Source organism: Elgaria multicarinata, chromosome 6 (genome assembly GCF_023053635.1).
Source record: "Elgaria multicarinata webbii isolate HBS135686 ecotype San Diego chromosome 6, rElgMul1.1.pri, whole genome shotgun sequence".
NCBI classification, from domain to species: Eukaryota; Metazoa; Chordata; class Lepidosauria; order Squamata; family Anguidae; genus Elgaria; species Elgaria multicarinata.
The window spans coordinates 110,059,078-110,079,603 of record NC_086176.1 but is presented as its reverse complement, the minus strand read 5'-3'; the positions used below and the strand labels follow the sequence as shown (position 1 = coordinate 110,079,603).

Genomic DNA, 20,526 nt, shown 5'->3' with positions numbered 1-20,526 from the left:
ATTTATTAGAGCTTCATCAGACAGAGAAAATCACGGTTGCCTACCGTCGCTTCTCTGCCCCCCGCTTCTATTGCACAATACTTCCTCTTTCTCAACTGAGAAGAGGAAGTAAACAACGACCCTGTAGCTCATTCAGTAGGCATTTTTATCGTGCCGCTTCTCCTGCACACAGCAGGAGATCGCAGCAAGTTCCATTTTAAAAAATAAATCGGTCTTTCTTTCTTTCTTTTTGTCACGAGAAGAAGGCCAGAAAGACGTGTGGGAGGTGCACGGTGTCGTGAATAGGACCTGCGAAAACGCTATAAAACATTCATCTGATGATCCCCTAAGGCCCTTTCTACACCTAAGGATTATCCCAGGCAAATGGAGGGATCGTCCCCGCCTGCTCCTCGGATCCCCTGTGTGTTATTTGGATGCCCAGGGATGATCCGGCATATAGGCCTGGTGTAGACATGCCCTAAGACTAATATCCCTGGATCGTATCAGTTTTTCTAGTTCAGATGAACAAGCTGCAATTGTCATATTTGGGGAGAGAGAGACAAAGAGTTCCTCCTCCAACTTGATTGGCGTATTACTATGGTTTGCTAGTTTGAGATGTTTGCATTCATTCCAAAGTACTCCTTCCACGCATTCGGCTCTTCTCGCCGACTCCGCTTGAGGCACACTACACCATGGATGCTGTGTTGTTCCAACTGTTACAGTGTAAGACTGGGGAGGGATGCATATTTTTTGCACACCCACCCTGTCGAATCGGTCGCTGTAGTGGTACCAGCAACCAAAAAGCCGGCGATTTTGCAAAGAATATTGCAAAACAGAATCGCACTCTAGGAACTCTCCCAGGAGCGAAATTCTGCTTGCCGAGAAGGCCGCGGCTCCGTGCACACCTTGCTCCTTCGCGAAACTTAACACATTTTTTTGCCACTGGCGCTGCAAATGCGGCAGCAATTTCGGTCGTGGAAATGAGATGAGGCCCCTGTCGGGTTCTGTGGGGTGGGATGTACCCCTTTTATCCCTGGTGTAGGGCTTAATTGAGGCCAGGATGCCCTGCCCCCTTGCATCTGTTCCCAAATATCGGCTCAACCTAGGAAAATGAAGTAAGACCGAGGATAATGCTCCTGAGAAGGGAGAATGTTTGGGACCGCATTTGCCTTGCTATTAACTGCAGCATCCCCACGTACCAGGGAGGAAAGTTTCCAGAGTAGAGGATGTTTGTTAACAAACAGATCAGAGGCCCTGATTCCCCACCCACAAAGAAATTAAGCTCTCTTCAGAGTCCGTAATGGAGAGCTGATAAGATCGTGCCACCAGGCTCTGGCACACCTTCCTTTACTCTTTGATCTGCTGAAGAATTGACCGAAACCTAATATCCTTCAATATATTGGCTTCACAAATTAGACCCGCTCAGAAGCCCACAAACTTTAGACGTCAGACAAGCCTAGATTTTCCTCACCTTTTATTGCATTTCTAGGCATACGTATATTAGACTGTTGAAATTATCACAGGAGCTTCCTCCCCGCTCACCCCCAGCCTCTCGTTAAAGGAACCCACCCTGAAAAGATGTCTGCTCTCATTGCCGGTGGAAGAACCGAACAAATGCGCCAACCGCATGCCGTATAAGTCGCTCACGTGGCCAAGGGGAGGACCCACCCTGTGGCCGCAATGGGCAGAGCTAGGCCATCCCACTGACACCTCAACGGCTTTAGTACGGCTCAGGCGGCAGGCAGAACTTTGTCTTCTTTTCCCGTTCAAGTGTGCAGCGTTGTAGTTAAGTACCAAGCCGATACATTCTGCAAAAGCACAGGAAGTGAGATGTACCACTCCAGACTGCAAGGGGGTGGAAATCCCACGTTTTGAGTTCTCCCTGTCCAAACAAACAAACCGCCACTGCTCTGCATGTTGAAAACTAGCATGTCAAGAATGAAGACTAGGCTGGCACTCCTCTTGCTGACATGCTAGTTTTCAACGGGCAGGGAACTACTTTTAGAGGGAGAGCATTCGAGCGCGATCCTCCCGCTCGCGCTAGGAAGGGGTGCAGTCCAGCAAGATCTACACCAAGCACGTCTGCTGACCTGACAGAGCTTGGCTCTGTTCCTGCATGTCCAACTGTGAGCACTAAAAGGTGGTGTTCAAACCCTGCAGGGTTTCTTTTACAACAGATGCTGGAGGATGTGGTCGACAGCACAGGGGAAGCTCTCACAGGTTAAATATGGAGGTGGGTTAATTTTGCCTTCGTCGGCATCTCGGTATTTCCCTACAACAAAAGCAGAAGGAAAAAAAACTACTTTTAAAAACTAGGTTAGGGTCAGCTTAAAGCGTTCCCAGACATCTACGCAGATAACTCATGATTAGGGTGACCTTATGGAAAGGAGGACAAGACTCCTGTATTTTCAACCGTTGCATTGAAAAGGGAATTTCAGCAGGTGCCGTTTGTAGGCATGCAGCACCTGGTGAAATATCCTCTTCATCACAACAGTTAAAGCTGCAGTTGCCCTGCCCTCTTTTGTATCTGATCCATAACCCAATTAACTTTGTTTCCCCAAATATTCTACCTCATCCCCAACTTCTGCAGACCCAAGGTAGAAGCTCTTCTCTGTAGTTCACCATCTGAGACATACACACATTACTTTTTAGTGTCTCCCACTGAATCTAGCTCTATCACGGATGATTAAATGCCTGCTATTTTTCAGCCTTCTCACTTTTAATGCCTTTTGGATGCAGGGGTCTGATTCTCCCGACGTACGATTTAAATCCAATGGAATTCTTCTTTAATAAAGATGTAATTGTTTTCAAAGACCTTGTCTGTAGTCTCTTTACTTCCTTAGCCTTTGGGAAGTCAGGTTTTCTTCAGAAGTAGGAGTTCAACATCAAAAAGATCCATAAACACACATGTGTGTGTTCAGTTTACATGCATGCAATGTGCGTGCCTGCATGTATGTTAACGAGTAAGCTTCGGGACATAACCAATGCAACAGCGGTCATTAACTCCGCTGCGTAAGCATAGATGACCTCTAGTGCAACATCAACTGTAGCTTACTGGTTCACTGGATTTCCCAGGGATTGGATCCTGTCCTTTGTAATGATATGTAGATGCAAACACCGACCACTGTTTGGCTGCGGTAGCCAAAAATAAATAAATCCCAAGATAGTGTGCCACTGTAAGGGCTGCTACTGCACATGTGGCATTAACAGCTTTCGGAGACACTGTGAGTAGGCATTCAAGCTTCAACACTAGTCCAACACTGAAACAACTGGGCATGTTTAGCCTGGAGAAGAGAAGGTGGAGGGGAGACATGATAGCACTCTTCAAGGACTTAGAATCATAGAATCATAGAATAGCAGAGTTGGAAGAGGCCTACAAGGCCATCGAGTCCAACCCCCTGCTCAATGCAGGAATCCACCCTAAAGCATCACTGACAGATGGTTGTCCAGCTGTCTCTTGAAGGCCTCTAGTGTGGGAGAGCCCACAACCTCCCTAGGTAACTGATTCCATTGTCGTAGTGCTCTAACAGTCAGGAAGTTTTTCCTGATGTCCAGCTGGAATCTGACTTCCTGTAACTTGAGCCCGTTATTCCGATAACTTGAAAGGTTATCACACAGAGTTGGGCCTGGATCTCTTCTTGATCCTCCCAGAGTGCAGGACACAGAATAATGGGCTCAAGTGTGCCAAATAATTGGCACAAATAATTGGCACATGGACTGATATGAAGAGGAGGAGGAAGGCCTAATTCATTGATAAAAAGGCAGGGAGAAGTCTTGTTGATGAAGGAGGAGGAATTTGCATGTTAATGCAGCAGACGGTGAAGCTATGGCAGGACTGCAACAATGAACATTTCCTCAGGAGACAATACAGGAGAACCTGTGAAAAACTTACAAGGATGCTGGTGACAATTCCCCCTAATAAAACCTGGTAAAGGCAATTTTGGCTAAACGTTCGGAGAAATGTCTCAACAGTGGAACAGATTACCTGAGGAGGCAAAAGGTCCGCTGGAGATTCTCAAGCACTGGGTTGATGGTCACCTGTAGTGACCATCATTGTAGCTACACCATTGTAGTTTCATTTTGCATTGCAGATCCTGCTTTGAACATGGGGTTGGACTACATGGTCTCTGAGGTCCCTTCAACCCTATGATTCTATGAACAGATTCTCTCTATCCACTTCCTCCGCATCATGCATAACGATATAAACCTCTATCGTGTTCCTGCTTAGTCACCCCTCACCCCACCCCAAGCTAACCTTGCACCCCAAAGCATTACCCTTTTCCCATAGGGAAATTGCTCTAGTCTGTTGTTCATCCTGGTTCTCTGTTTTCACCTTGAGAAGACAGAGGGGCAAGAAAAACCACCGTGAATGAACTTGTGGCTCTTCAGATCATAGAATCATTAGAATAGCACAGCTGGAAGGGGCCTACAAGGCCATCGAGTCCAACCCCCTGCTCAATGCAGGAATCCACCCTAAAGCATCCCTGACAGATGGCTGTCCAGCTGCCTCTTCAAGGCCTCTAGTGTGGGAGAGGCCACAACCTCCCTAGGTAACTGATTCCATTGTCGCACTGCTCTAACAGTCAAGAAGTTTTTCCTGATGTCCAGCCGGAATCTGGCTTCCTGTCACTTGAGCCCGTTATTCCGTGTCCTGCACTCTGGGAGGATCGAGAAGAGATCCTGGACCTCCTCTGTGTGACAACCTTTTAAGGATTTGAAGAGTGCTATCATATCCAGAGATACCAGAAAAGATGTAGCACTTACCCGTCTTTACCAATATCCCCAGCATGCCAGCATTCTGTGCGCCTCCAACATCGTCCCTGCAATCCTGGGGAAAAGAGAAAAAGAGAGAAAAAAGTATCCTGGATGAAGTGGCAAGAGGGTGGGTCTCCAAAGACAGCTCCCTGGGACTGCAGACTCTGGCTACATCCAGCAGCCAGAGAACCAAGGCCTATTTAGAGGCTGCACCCTTCCCTCCCTGGATATACGTCACGTCAAAGAGAGAGCAACCTAGGTCCATTCATCAGCCAGAGAAGGAACAGCTTGTTTTAGCCTTCCCTGCCAGAAAGAATGATAAGAACTTGGAAACTAACAACTGGTGTCTGAGTTTTCTTTTTTCTCCTCCTCCCTCAAAATCCCTTTTCCTTTTGTGTTGTGTCTTTCAGCTTGTAAGTCTGAGGGCAGGGACTGTCTTATTAACCTTCAGACTTTTTTTGGCTGAAGAGTAGGGTAAAACTTGGGTCCAGGATACCTGAGGGAGCACCTTCTCTCTTACCAACCTGCCCGGTCACGGATCATCCAAGAGCATTATTTATTTAAAGCATTTTTATAGCACCGCTGTGGTGGGACCCGAAAGGGCGGGTCCCCATGGTTCGCTGAGTGGTGGTCACAGGCTCTCAAGACACAATTTCTCTCTCTTTAGAAGGTTTATTACGAGCAGCGCTGCTAGGTGACAGTCCCAGAAGACCTGAGGAACTGCCCAATAATTTCAGGAAAGGCTAACATATTTATAGGGTCCGTTCCCCTCAGATACAATGGCAGAACCTTCCCACCAATCATAATACAGTTCTGCAATACAATAACCAATGAGAAGCAAGGCATTTAGGCATGTACAGAGTGTAAGTACTTCTCTGACTAGAAAAACAATACATAAATGGGTATTGCAATAGTTACAGCAACCAAATTTCCCATCTGTTTCCTTTTGCAGTTAGCTTGCCTTGAAAACATCTTACTCCACCCTCTAGCTGCCTGTTTTGACACCGTCTTGTGACATGATTTCAACATCAGCTATGAGTTGTGAAAGTAGTTGCAGTCTTAAAAATATGTTTTGGTTACGCAGGAAGCCATGAATCTTATGATTATGATTTATAGAGCTAAGGATTTATAGAGCCATTTTCCTATACCTGTGGGCATAGGTAAAAGAACCACCCAGCTTGATTTCCTCGACACCGCCTCACCATTTCTGACATCAAGGCACTTTACAATAACATATAAAAAAATTCCATTAAAACCCTCAACCCACATTAAGACAATTCCATTTCCAAGCATGCTCCCGGTGGTTCCACGTGGACCTATGGCCCGACTGGAGTCCACCAGAAGAAGAGCCTTCAGTGTGGTGGCCCCCTTCCTACAGAATTCTCTACCTTTGGAGGTTAGACAGGTGCCAACATTGCATTGCTTCTGGTGCCTTCTAAAAACAGTTATTTCAGGAAGCCTTCCTTGAAGGACCATCTGCAGTTTTATCAGAAATCTGTTTCTTTTTTAAAAATAAATAGTAATTATTTTAACGTGGTGTTTTTATTCTTTTATCTTATCTGTATTGTTCGCCGCTCCGAGGTGCCGTCTATCCCAAAGCACCCTTGGCTCCTTCCTACGCACTACCTGGCAACAAACCCAGATTTGACTTTGATGTACCTAGCTACAGTTATCCATGCTCTGATAACCTCTCGTTTGGATTACTGCAATGCGTTATACGTGGGGCTTCCTTTGAAAAACGGTCCGGAAGCTTCAGCTGGTACAAAACAGGGCAGCATGTTTACTAACAGGGACTGGCCGGCAAGACCACATCACGCCAGTCCTTTTACAACTTCATTGGCTGCCAGTCCAGGTCTGGGCCCGATTCAAAGTGCTGGTATTGACATTTAAAGCCCTAAACGGTTTGGGGCCAGGTTATCTGAAGGAATGCCTCCTCCCATATGTACCTGCCCGGACCTTAAGATCATCTACAGGGGCCCTTCTCCGTGAGCCCCTGCCAAAGGAAGTGAGGCAGGTGGCTACCAGGAGGAGGGCCTTCTCTGCTGTGGCACCCCAGCTGTGGAATGAGCTCCCTGAAGACGTTCGCCTGGCACCTATACTATTCCCTTTAAGATGCCTTTTTATTTTCTCAGCATTTTAACAGTCTATTAACCTAATTTTAACTTTTGCTGTTTTAAATTTGTATTTTAAACCCGTATTAAATCCTTGCTCGATTTTATCCTGGTTGTGTTTTTTTTGTATTGCCTTTTATATTACGTTTTCATACTGTGTGTCTTATATTTGGAATGGTTTCCACGGTTTTAATTTCTGTAAACCGCCCAGAGAGCTTTGGCTATTGGGCGGTATAAAAAGGCAACAGATAGATAGATAGATAGATAGATAGATAGATAGATAGATAGATAAATAAATATGCTGTAAATGTAGATTAGCACGTCAAGTGCTCACATCACCAATCATGACAGCTTCCTCTGGTGCACAGCCGGTCCCACGCAGGGCTTCCAGGAAGAACGTCCGCTCCGGCTTCCCCACCACGGTAGCTTTCACATCCGTGGCATATTCCAGTCCGGTAACGAAAGGTCCAGGGCCGAGCGCAAGGCCGTCTTTCCTCTTATAGTATCTAGCTTTGTGCACGGCTATAAGGGGAGCCCCATCAAGGATCAGCCTCGTAAAAAGAAACAGGGTTGGGGGGGGGGGTGTAGAAGCAACATGATTAACCGTGGAGTCCCAGAAGCGTCGGGTTGAAAGCTTTTTCAAGCAGCTGGAAAAAGAAAGGAAGTCCAAGACAATGCAGTGACGTCCCCCCAAAACAAGGAGCGACCCCACCATTTAGGGTGGGTGGGGAACATTGTCTCTCCCCCAGGTTTTATTTATTCTTTTATTTATTTACCATATTTATAAGGCCGTCCATCAACACATATGGTCTGGGCAGTTTACAGGAGGGGAAATAAAATACAGAATATTTAATATACAACGAACACAGTAAAACGCAGCCTTGAAAAACAACACCTTTTTTCTTTTTTCGGCTGGGGAAAAATAAGACCAGTCCTTAAAAGATATATTATATATATATTAAAAAAAATGCAAGTCATTGAAAAAGGCTGAGTAAATAAAAAGGCCTTCACCTGACACTGGAGAGATGATATTGAAGGCATCAGGTGGGCCTCTCTGAGAAGCTATTCTGCAGCCAGGGTGCCACCACAGAGAAGGCTCTCAGTTTGACTACTAGCCACCCTTCTAGTTTCTCCAGGGAAGGACACACGGAGTTGCTTGAGGGAGCTCTCAGCAAAATGTGCTCTTGGTTGTCTCTCTCCTATGTCCTGGGCCTTCTTCATAGGCCTGCCCGGTGATGGCAGCAACAGCACTGTTCCCATCAGCGCTGGACAGCCCCCGGAGGAGTCCTGAAATCTGCCACTTTAATTTCCCCAAATACTTCCAACATAGCATGGCTTTGCAGCCCCGTAGGAAATTTAAAAAATGGCCTTTCCCAGAGCAACACTGCGATCCGCCATTTTGGTTTCCCACAATGTCCCCAACATAACATAGCTCTTGGGCACTGTGGGAAACAGTGGAGGCTGTGGACCCCGATGTCGGTGGGGTGGTGAATCCGCTCTGGGTTTCAGTCAGAACTCTAAAGGAGCTCGCCACAGTGACTGGCTCTGACTGAAACGTGGAGCTGATTTGCCAGCCAACAGCCTCCACTGTTGGGAAACTAAAACGGTGGAACACCATTGTTCATTTCCCACCGTATCGCAATGCCACACCATGTCTGGGAAAATTAAAAATAGTGCTTCTCCACTTCTCAGACTCCCATTGGGGTCCACCATTTTGTTTCCCTGGAATGCCAAAGAGCTGTGCTATATTGTGGGGCATTGTGGGAAATTAAAATGGCAGCAGGAAAAAAATGTTTTAAGGGGGATCCAAGGTAGGGATCAGTGGTGGGCCCTGCTGGAGCACTGGGGCCCTGGCAGCTACCTGAGATGCTGGATTCCAAGGCCAGGCCAGGCCTTCCCCTCACGTCCATCCAACCGCATGTGATCCTTCCTCAGGAGCACTTATTTCTTTACCCAACTACATCCCTGCTTCTAAAAACTCAGTGACTATCATTATAAACAAACAAATGTTTGTTGTGTATGTTTATTATCGTTTGGAGATAATTACTGTATTGTTAGATATATTATCTATCGATCTAAAAATATTTCTAAAGACGCTGTGAGGGTGGAACCCTCTCAAGGCAGGCTAATATCTCCATAAAACTCTCTGGAGGTAGGTCGTCATGACAAGCAGAAACGTAACTAGCGTCCAGTGCAGCTACTCCCATCCCCATGAGGACTGTAAGAACAAGTCCCTTGCAAAAACTAGGATTGAATGACCCCCTACATACCGAAAGGCCTGGTTCATCATTTGATAATTGAAGTGGTCAGGAGCCAGCCCTATCACCACGGCATTGGGCTCGTTTGTGTTGATCCCTAAAAAAAGAGGACAGCAGATCAGTCTGCTTTAGAGCGACTTGCTGGTGAAAAGTTCCATAACTGGGGTGCCACCATCGAGAAGGCCCTCTCTCGTGTTGCTCCCTTCTGACCCTCCCTCAGAGGGGACACTTGGAGGAGGCCCGTAAATGATGAACGCAGTGTACAGGTAGGTTCATGCCAGGAGAGGCGCTGCACTTTTCTATGAGACAGTAGTGTGAATGGTTACAGAAGAAAGAAACAAGTTTAATACAGGAAAGGACAGGAAAGGAACCTCTCATGCAAGCACTGAGTCACTACTGACTCTTGGAGGGATGCCGGTTTTCGTGGACGTTTTCTTGGCAGGCCTTATAGCGGGGTGGTTTGCCGTTGCCTTCCCCGGCCGTTATCACCTTTCCCCCAGCTAACTGGGTACTTATTTTACCGATCTTGGGAGGATGGAAGGCTGAGTCGACCCGAGCTGGCTGCCTGAAATCAGCTTCTGCTGGGATCGAACTCAGGCCATGGGGAGAGTTCCGGCTGCAGTAACTGCTGCTTTACCGATCTGCTCTAAATATACTGTAGGTATAATCCTGTGTGGGTGTTTAATAACTGTAAGGCAGGTAAATAATGCCAAGCTGACACTATTTGGTAGCTAACAAAATAATAATAAGTTGCTATTTAAAAGCTTTAAATGAAAGCTTTTAGGTGGATCCACAGTTGGCTACAGAATCGGACTCAAAGAGTACTTATCAATGGAACCTTCTCAAACTGGGGAGAGGCAACGAGTGGGGTGCCGCAGGGCTCAGTCCTGGGCCCAGTGCTCTTCAACATTTTTATTAATGATTTGGACGAGGAGGTGCAGGGAACGCTGATCAAATTTGCAGATGACACCAAATTGGGTGGGATAGCTAATACCCTGGAAGACAGAAACAAACTTCAAAGTGATCTTGATAGGCTGGAGTGCTGGGCTGAAAACAACAGAATGAAATTTAATAGGGATAAATGCCAAGTTCTACATTTAGGGAATAGAAACCAAATGCACAGTTACAAGATGGGGGACACTTGGCTCAGCAATACTACAAATGAGAAAGATCTTGGAATTGTTGTAGATCACAAGCTGAATATGAGCCAACAGTGCGATATGGCTGCAAGAAAGGCAAATGCTATTTTGGGCTGCATTAATAGAAGTATAGCTTCCAAATCACGTGAGGTACTGGTTCCTCTCTATTCGGCCCTGGTTAGGCCTCATCTAGAGTATTGCGTCCAGTTCTGGGCTCCACAATTCAAGAAGGACGCAGACAAGCTGGAGCGTGTTCAGAAGAGGGCAACAAGGATGATCAGAGGTCTAGAAACAAAGCCCTATGAAGAGAGACTGAAAGAACTGGGCATGTTTAGCCTGGAGAAGAGAAGATTGAGGGGAGACATGATAGCACTCTTCAAATACTTAAAAGGTTGTCACACAGAGGAGGGCCAGGATCTCTTCTCGATTCTCCCAGAGTGCAGGACACGGAATAACGGGCTCAAGTTAAAGGAAGCCAGATTCCGGCTGGACATCAGGAAAAACTTCCTGACTGTTAGAGCAGTGCGACAGTGGAATCAGCTACCTAGGGAGGTTGTGGGCTCTCCCACACTAGAGGCATTCAAGAGGCAGCTGGACAACCATCTGTCAGGGATGCTTTAGGGTGGATTCCTGCATTGAGCAGGGGGTTGGACTCGATGGCCTTGTAGGCCCCTTCCAACTCTGCTATTCTATGATTCTATGATTCTATGAAAATATAATACTTTCAATGCTGCCTAATCTAAACTCTCCACACACCAACCACCTCACTCTCTTTACACCAATCCTAAAACCCTAGAATCTAAACTCTTCTTCCTTTACAAATAAACAGCTGCCCCTCACACACACTCATACTCATACTACTTCACAAACTCCCAACACACTCTTTGTATACTCCTCTTCCCCCCCCACTACCTATTACATCATAAATGACGCCCACTCAGTGCTAACATTCCCTACTTTCCAGACATAGAACCATAGAATCATAGAATAGCAGAGTTGGAAGGGGCCTACAAGGCCATCGAGTCCAACCTCCTGCTCAATGCAGGAATCCACCCTAAAGCATCCCTGAAGGATGGTTGTCCAGCTGCCTCTTGAAGTCCTCTAGTGTGGGAGAGCCCACAACCTCCCTAGGTCACTGGTTCCATTGTCATACTGCTCTAACAGTCAGGAAGTTTTTCCTGATGTCCAGCCAGAATCTGACTTTCTGTAACTTCAGCCCATTATTCTGCGTCCTGCACTCTGGGAGGATCGAGAAGAGATCTTGGCCCTCCCCTGTGTGACAACCTTTTAAGTATTTGAAGAGTGCTATCATGTCTCCCCTCAATCTTCTCTTCTCCAGGCTAAACATGCTCAGTTCTTTCAGTCTCTCTTCATAGAGCTTTGTTTCCAGACCCCTGATCATCCTGGTTGCCCTCCTCTAAACACGCTCCGGCTTGTCTGCGTCCTTCTTGAATTGTGGAGCCCAAATTTAGGCATCTATTGGGTAGGGTGACCCTATGGAAAGGAAGACAGGGCTCCTGTTTCTTTAACCATTGCATTGAAAAGGGAATTTCAGCAGGTGTCATTTGTATGAGTGCTGCACCTGGTGAAATTCCCTCTTCATCGCAACAGTTCAAGCTGCAGAAGTATAGCAAGAGTGACCAGATACAAAAGAGGGCAGGGCTCCTGCAGCTTGAACTGCTGCGATGAAGAGAGACTTTCACCAGGTGCTGCATGCATATAAATGGCACCTGCTGAAATTCCCTTTTCTGTACAACTGTCATAGTTGTGCACAAGGGGTATGCTGGGTGTGCCCAGGCACACCCTAATGTCTCAAGCAATAAGCATCTCCTCAATCCTCCCCTCACCTGCAATGGCCCTTCCACAGTCAGACAAGCGGAATGCGTAGTAGGGCATCCGTGTCTTCAGGGTTTACTAAATAAATGAATTTAAAATGTCCTTTATGATTGAGTATTCAATACTCAACACCCCAATGAAATGTGCTGCGCATGCCTATGACAACTGTTAAAGATACAGGAGCCTTGTCCTCCTTTCCATGTGATCACCCTACTATCAGGGGACGAATTAGATCTTATAAGGAAAATATGGGGCTGCAAACCAGTGTTTCCCTTGCAATGCTCTTATGGGTGCTCTTGCAGGGAAGAATTGGTGTGGGTAGAGTGATGCATAACCACACACACACACACCAATTATCACCTGTGGATGCTCCTCTTGGGTCATTTTTAAAGGATTTTGCCTGGGCAAGGGTGGTAAATCAGAAGTTAGCCCAGTTGAGAGAACAACAACCTAAGTCAGGCATATGTAGGTAGGGTGACCATATGGAAAGGAGGACAGGGGCTCCTGTATCTTTAACAGTTGTATCGAAAAGGGAATTTCAGCATGTGTCATTTGTAAATATGCAGCACCTGGTGAAATTCCCTCTTCATCACAACAGTTAAACCTGCAAACGCTATACTGGAGTGACCAAATGAAGGCAGGGCTCCTGCAGCTTTAACTATTGCGATGAAGAGGGCATTTCACCAGGTGCTACATTCATACAAATGGCACCTGCTGAAATTCCCTTTTCTATGCAACTGTTAAAGACACGGGAGCCCTGTCCTCCTTTCCATATGGTCACCCTATATGTAAGTATGAGTTGGTTGGTTTTGGAAGGGTTAAGGACTTCCCCCAGCACTCCCTGGGCACCATGAATTGGTCAAGGTAACTTTTAATTCTGGCTTCAGGGCTGCTTTAGGCCCAGGAAATCCCTGAGAAAGGGTAGAGGGCTAAACTAGACAGCCCCGCCATGTCCTTTTTGGCATTAGGAAATGCAAAAAATAAAAATGCGGAAATGGGAGATACTCCAGTGTGGATTTTATGCATTTATTGTATTTATTTTGCAACATTCCCCGGGAGCATCTGGGTCCATTAACCAAAGAATGGATTATGCTCATCCAGCTGCAAGCAACCTTAAACGAAGATTATCCAAGAATAATTCCATAGTAGTTACTAACAGGAGTTTAAGCATCTTTCAGCGTACTTAAACTACTGAAAACTGGAGGAAAAACTACTCCTATACATACCGAGGGAGAGTCATAGAATCATAGAATCATAGAATAGCAGAGTTGGAAGGGGCCTACAAGGCCATTGAGTCCAACCCCCTGCTCAGTGCAGGAATCCACCCTAAAGCATCTCTGACAGATGGTTGTCCAGCTGCCTCTTGAAGGCCTCTAGTGTGGGAGAGCCCACAACCTCCCTAGGTAACTGGTTCCATTGTCGTACTGCTCTAACAGTCAGGAAGTTTTTCCTGATGTCCAGCTGGAATCTGGCTTCCTTTAACTTGAGCCCATTATTCCGTGTCCTGCACTCTGGGAGGATTCAGAAGAGATCCTGGCCCTCCTCTGTCTGACCACCTTTCAAGTATTTGAAGAATCCTCAGTCTTCTCTTCTCTTTCTCCACTGAAATCGACATCCAGGTTGATCTAAAGACAGGAACTGAACTAACTAAATTTCTAAATCCCTGTGTTGAATTAAGATGTTTCAGTGGCAAATATACCAATGTGGGGCAGGATGGAAGATTGGCTGGGGGTCGGCATTATGAGCCAATCTGCCAAAGCACACGCCATGGATGGAGGTCAGAGTTTGGCAAGCCCCATAGATCTGGAAGTGCAGCTGGAGATGAAGTCTGCAACCACCGTTCCCCCATAACCGCAAAGTCCAAGTTAAGCTTTAGACTGGCGGCAGAGGCAGAAGAACGGGAAATCCTTCATTAAGTTTTAAATAAAGCAAACGAACAATATAGCCGTCTCATCATGGACGTACGGGGTTTATGGATCGTACGGATTTTACTGAGTGATGCAAACAGTCCATTAAGTGATCAGAATATAGTCGAATGGGCTTGCGTGCTCCACTTTAATTAAAGTCTGCAGAACAGAAAGCTCATTCTGCTCAAGTGTTGTAATGGTCCATTGCAATTCATAAACCGATTGTGCTTCTTTCGCAGGACATGAGACTGACGTTCCCCCAGTGAAATGGGTGCTAATAAGGCAGGCCTACAGAGTTTGTGACACCCCACCACCGCTGAAAAAAGGGGGGAAGGGGGGGAGAGGAAGAGACAGAGAAAAAAAGACTATTGTCCAAATATGAGAAGCTACATTGATATGATGTTATTGATTAGTTAGAAGAAATAATTTTGGTTGTTTGACTAGTTATTTGTTTAGGTAAAACCTCTTTCTTATTAGATTATTCCTGTGTGAAAGATTTTGGGTGTTATTTTCTTTTTCTGAGTCTCGTCCAAAGTGAATATGTATTATTATTCAAGAAGGACGCAGACAAGCTGGAGCGGATTCAGAAGAGGGCAACAAGGATGATCAGGGGTCTGGAAGCAAAGCCCTGTGAGGAGAGACTGAAAGAACTGGGCATGTTTAGCCTGGAGAAGAGAAGATTGAGGGGAGACATGATAGCACTCTTCAAATACTTAAAAGGTTGTCACACAGAGGAGGGCCAGGATCTCTTCTCAATCCTCCCAGAGTGCAGGACAAGGAATAACGGGCTCAAGTTAAAGAAAGCCAGATTCTGGCTGGATATCAGAAAAAACTTCCTGACTGTTAGAGCAGTACGACAATGGAATCAGTTACCTAGGGAGGTTGTGGGCTCTCCCACACTAGAGGCCTTCAAGAGGCAGCTGGACAACCATCTGTCAGGGATGCTTTAGGGTGGATTCCTGCATTGAGCAGGGGGTTGGACTCGATGGCCTTGCAGGCCCCTTCCAACTCTGCTATTCTATGATTCTATGATTGTATTATTAATAATAATAATAATAATAATAATAATAATAATAATAATATATTGTATTTGTATACCGCCCCATAGCCAAAGCTCTCTGGGTGGTTCACGTAAAATATGTAAGGCACAGATAGGGAATTGCGGCCCACCAGATGTTGTGGGATTGCATCAGCCCTATCCAGTATGGACAATAGTCAGGGACGATGGGAATTGTATTCCGACAGTACCTGGAGGTCCACAGGTTCCTCACACCAGGTGAAAGGCAGGGGAAAAAAACTTTAAACAGTTTGGACCGGGTGCCCATGCCACAAATTGACCCCAACACACACACACACACACACACACACACACACACACCAAAGTGGAGTTACACCACTGTACCTGTGAAGTCATGCAGTGCATTGTCTTCTACCAGTAGCAGGGGCCGGACCTCTTTCTGCTCCAAGAGATTCCTGGCCGCTGTTAGAGATGTGAAGATCTCATCTTCCTTAATGTCAAATTCAAGTTTCTTCAACCTGTCCAACAAGTCTCGCTTGCACTCCTTGGTGGTGTTGGTCACAAATCTAATGGCAACAGGGGCGCTGCGCAGCCTTGCCCAGAGAAAAGAGAGGAGTAGATTAGGCCAGTCTCCTTTTTACACAACAAAACACAAACTTGTTCTCATGTTCAAGGAATACTTTCATCAAAAGTTCACAGAAGCAGCTTATATAAGAATACGGTGGTGTAAGGCTTGTTATCCGAGATCTACCAGACAGATTTTGCTCATTTCTGTTTTGAATTGAAGCTTGAGCAGGGTAGATGTGCAGAAAATTGTGAGAGTTTGAAAAAGTTCAAAGCTCGAGCTTTAATAGCAATTAATTTCCTCCGTGCCAAAGAGGCAGGGCACTAGAGGACAGACCTACTTGGCCAACCAGTGTGGGTTGAAGGTGTTCCCTGGCTACAGCCACACAGTTAGGCTGCCGCTGCCAGCAGGGAGGAGAAAACGGATGGAGGCAGCAAATCGGGACACACAAGGGAGGGGAGGGGCTGCACTGTATGCAAATTTTGGAGGGAACTTCATTATGCATGAGTCATACTTAGGGTGACCATATGAAAAGGAGGACAGGGCTCCTGAATCTTTCACATTTGTATTGAAAAGGAAATTTCAGCAGGTGTCATTTGTATATAAGGGGAACCTGTTGAAATTCCCTCTTCATCACAACAGTTAAAGGTGCAGGAGCTATACTAGAGTGACCAGATTCAAAAGAGGGCAGGGCACCTGCAGCTTTAACTGTTGTGATGAAGAGGAAGTTTCACCAGGTTCCCCATATATACAAATGACACCTGCTAAAATTTCCTTTTCAATTCAAATGTTAAAGATACAGGAGCCCTGTCCTCCTTTTCATATGGTCACCCTAGTCACACTTGCATTATTCATGGGCCCCTCTGTGGTGAGGGGACTGAGGGGCAAAAAAGCAGGACTACTAGCACCCATGGTGAGATGGGCTTACACTAGTATTAAAACTAATGGGGCTGCCATGTTGAAATGATAGGGAGACTTCAGAACCTGTATGACTTGAACAAAAATGGATATTTCACCAGATACCACTTCCTGTCACAGCTTAAGTCTGATGTCATGTTATCAGAAAGTTTCCCTGCCAGCAACGGGATTCTTAAAGGTCTGCTGCATTCAGTGCCAGAAACCAAATTGTCATTTGAGACTGGGTCATATATGTTGTACAACAGAGGTGTTCAACCTCTTTCGCCCGAGGGCCAAATTCCATTTCAGAGAAACTCCCGGGGGCCACATTCCAGTGCTGGGTGGGGCAAAAGGGGTGGAGGCAAAATATCATCTGAAAGCTCTTATTGCCAGTAACTACGCTTTAGAAGAGGCATTTCGACCTTTCAAAATGGCGCAAAAACTGCGCAAAACCAGGAAACCACTAAACCATCGGTGGTTGGAGAAAAGGGGGTGTGGTCCTTTGTGCACCCCCAGAGGGCTGGGTTGGAACCCCAACCCTTGGACGCTGGGTTCTGCACCCCCTTGTATGAGGTATGTCTATTCCCATCCCTGCAAAAGTTCCTTCTTGGCTAATTAGCTGCCTTTTAGAAAACGGCACTTTTACAAGTCTTCTTTTCTTGCCTTTTAAGAGCTTCCTGGGCTCCTGGGACAGCTGAGTCTTCGATGTGAAGTGTGCCACTGAGATCCACCAAGACAGCTTTTAGTGCACGCCGGGTTGCCATCCTTCATGACAGTGGGGGGAAGGAGGAGGCAGGAGAAGAAGAAGACGAAGAAGAAAAAGATTAAACAAGAAAGCGGTTAGATAACAATGGGCAATTAAAATAAAGAAGGACACTCCATTATCTACTCCATTTGTGTCAAACCTGGCAATACTTAGAGTATTACCCAGTGTGTTAAATGAGCCCCCTTAGACAGAGAAATAGGAGGCAGTATTAAAAAATATATACATAATTGATAGAACAATATTTTCTCCAATTCGCCATACGTAGAAATTACCCGGTGGTTTTGGCGGAAACTCTAGAAACAAGCCAAACAAAAACTGGGGAGAAACGGCATGTCCGGCTTAGGATAAGAGGTGCAGCCTGCCTTAACTCAAGCCTTCCATCGTTTGATCTCACCTGCTGTAGCGGAAAAGCTTCTGCCAACAGCAGCAGCGGGACACAATTAAAAAGCAATTAAGCCAACCTTCTTTTATTTTTCACTGGGAGATCTTTGCAAAGCATTCCAAGTTGAATATTGTTCCAGTTTTGTAGGTGGGGCCTCGGAGGCACAGATGGGAAAGCGGCCTGTTGGAGCCACGGAATACGACACAACCGGCAATAGGGCCTCCGAGTCCAATCTTAACACAGCAGGTGGAGGAGGACGGAAGACCGCCTGATAGCACACGGCGGGGACCGCTCCTGTATCCCACTGCTCTCAGTTGAAAAACTGCCAGCATGATCAACTGTTCAGAAGCCACAGGAAGTTGGTGATAGATGTGTTTGATTTGCGCACAGGAGGTGCTGTTTCATGTGCCCGCATGGTGTTGCATGCTTTCCCTCCAGGAAGCATTTCCGTGTCAGAAAGGCAAAAATGTGAAGACCCCGACCCTTGAGTCTACCTCGACAAGATCCCCATGACGATCGGAGAGATGAGAATGGTGCAGCAGTCTGTGCCATGCAGCATTGCTACAGAATTGCCTGACCATTTCGTTTCAAGTTATCATTTGGGTCTTTCTTCCTGGAAGAGTATCATGGGAGATGTCTTTCCAGCACTTCTCAAATCTTGAAGCTTTGACTCTCTTCCCACTAAACATATTCTTCCTTTGGTCACTTCCAATCCAGCACCAAACCACTTTGCATCCCAGTAAAGCTTGCAGCTTGCTTCTGTGTGTGAGAATCTGTGGTTTAGGGGCCCCAATCCATCCCTAGCATTAGAAAGCAGCATCTTTCAGAAAAAGATATCTGACATAATACATAAGACAAGCCCTGCAGGATCAGACCTGTGCCCCACAAGGTCTCACCTCCTTTTTGAGAACCACTGCTTAATATAGAAATTGTTCAGTATTTTTGCTATTGTCCAGCGAGAAAGAGCATATGGCGAGAACCTCCGCTTCGCACGAAGAAGCATTCAGGAATTTAACTCTTATCAAGTTCTCCATACTAGGGTGACCCTATGGAAAGGAGGACAGGGCTCCTGTATCTAACAGTTGGATAAAAAATGGAATTTCAGCAGGTGTCATTTGTATGCATGCAGCACCTACTGAAATTCCCTCTTCATCACAACAGTTAAAGCTGCAGGAGCCCTGCCGTCTTTTGTATCTGGTCACGCTAGGCAGGGTGCTGCATGCATACAAATGGTATCTGCTGAAATTCCCTTTTCTATACAACTGTTAAAAGATACAGGTGCCCTTTCCTCCTTTCCATATGGTCACCCTACCATAACCTGGCACTACAATGGAAAGGGCACCTTTCACGGTTCACAGTAACCACATCTCTGAAGGTTGTGGAATGCAATGCAGAGCTCCCCAAAAGACAAGCCACCCATACACACACACACACACACCAGCAATTACCCATTCTTGGTGGAATTTGATTGTAAAGCCAGATCAGTGATTCATACTGAGACACAGCAGGCAATCCTTATGGAAAGGGGCAATTATGCTGCATTTCTGCATGAGGAGCAGTTGAATGAGCCATTCCCCACCCACCAGAGAGGAACAACAGAAATGACACACACACCCTTCAGTGGAATTTGATTGGGAGGCAAAGCCAGTTCAGTAGCTCATGCAGAGGCAAATGGGCAGCCTCTTCCCTAATTACATCCCATTTCCATACCAAGAGCAATCAAGGGAGCCAATCACGCATGCCCATGCAAAGACACAGCAGCCCCCACCCCAGCAAAGTTTGGAAGGAGATAAAGCCAGAACAGAAACACATACAGAAGCACAGCAGGCAGCCTCCTAGCTATTGGACGCTTTGGGCTCGCAGGAGCCTTTAATTCTTTAAGGAAGTGAATTCTCACTGCATTCTTCTAGGCTTAAAAAATTCCTCCATCCGTTCACCATTAGGGGAAAACAACACTGTTTCTTGTGTACCTGACACGCTCGTCAAGGTGAAGAAACGAGCAGGGAAACGGCTAGGTTGATGTTGCAATTTCCCACCTCAGTACACAGATGGTCCCTTCCTTCCACCTTAGAGAAACGCTCCCTGGATTAGTCCATTACCAACTGTGAGAACAAAGGGGGGAGACTGCTTACTCCCCCTTTATCACACAGTTGGTACTGCTCTCGCCCTTGGCCACAATGAGAGTCGGACCGTACCATTACGATGCGCGGGAAAGATTACGCCCCTCCCCGTTCGATCAGTCACTAGAGCGACACGCTCAGTCAGAAAAGGGAGGGATTTGAGAAGCGAGAGGCCCCTCCGCCCAAGGACCCCGGTGCTCCCTTATAGTTGCATATGAGAAACGCCTGTGGGTCCTTGTTGTTGTTTTCTTTCGCAAATTCCAAAATAATTTTCTCGAGAACACAACTTAGGCTTCCCAGCCTTTGCTCCTACCATTAAAGTTTCCGTCAGTATTGCCATTAGTATACAGGCACTTAAATAGACACCTCCTTGGCTTGTGCAAGGGAAGGGTGCGGGCTGTGGCTGCCTTGATTCAATGGCCTTGTAGACTCCCGCAGTTCAGGCTGCAATGGAAGGGAAGAGAGGACCGCATAGAAGGCTCCGATTGCAGCTGCCTTTTATTTCCTAGTAGAAAATGTGTTCCTGTTGAACTTCTGCCTGCCTTAGGGAATCCAGATTACAAAGGAGGAAAGGGAAGCCGCCTTTTAATTACCCCTTATAGAAACAGGGGACAGAGCAGCCATACCCGCCGAAATCGCTCTAGCCAAAAAATTTAAGGAACCAGAAAAAGAAAAAAAACACTTCTGCCTTGCATCCATCCACCCCAACGCCAGGCAGAAGTTCCAAGGAATGGAAGGAAAGGGAAAAGGAACCTCTCATGCAAAGCACTTGAGTAATTGCTGACTCCTAGAG

The 20,526-nt window shown here is 46.3% G+C and overlaps 1 protein-coding gene across 3 annotated transcripts; it reads right to left on the bottom strand.

Moving 5' to 3' along the window:
* Positions 1–1,457: 1,457 nt before the first annotated feature.
* HDHD2 (haloacid dehalogenase like hydrolase domain containing 2) lies at positions 1,458–19,828 on the bottom strand. 3 transcript variants are annotated; one of them, XM_063128272.1, is made up of 7 exons: positions 19,650–19,828; positions 17,129–17,230; positions 15,388–15,596; positions 9,116–9,200; positions 7,180–7,396; positions 4,744–4,807; positions 1,458–2,251 (listed from the first exon to the last, which is right to left on the bottom strand). In XM_063128272.1, the coding sequence occupies exons 2-7, from the start codon at positions 17,227–17,229 to the stop codon at positions 2,148–2,150; spliced, it is 780 nt and encodes a 259-aa protein (XP_062984342.1). In that variant the 5' UTR covers position 17,230; positions 19,650–19,828; the 3' UTR covers positions 1,458–2,147. The 3 variants fall into 3 exon arrangements, with proteins under 3 accessions (XP_062984342.1, XP_062984343.1, XP_062984344.1); XM_063128273.1 differs by having other exon boundaries at positions 19,584–19,668; XM_063128274.1 differs by lacking the exon at positions 19,650–19,828 and adding an exon at positions 19,589–19,611.
* Between the last annotated feature and the right edge of the window lie 698 nt (positions 19,829–20,526).

Coding starts and splice junctions, on each gene's coding strand:
- HDHD2 (XM_063128272.1), bottom strand. CDS start 17,229: ATGGCAACCCGGCGTGCACTAAAAGCTGTCTTGGTGGATCTCAGTGGC. Junction 15,597..17,128: donor GCCCAGGAAGCTCTTAAAAG/GCAAGAAAAGAA, acceptor TCTCTGGGCAAG/GCTGCGCAGCGCCCCTGTTG. Junction 7,397..9,115: donor ATGATGAACCAGGCCTTTCG/GTATGTAGGGGG, acceptor TCTTTTTACGAG/GCTGATCCTTGATGGGGCTC.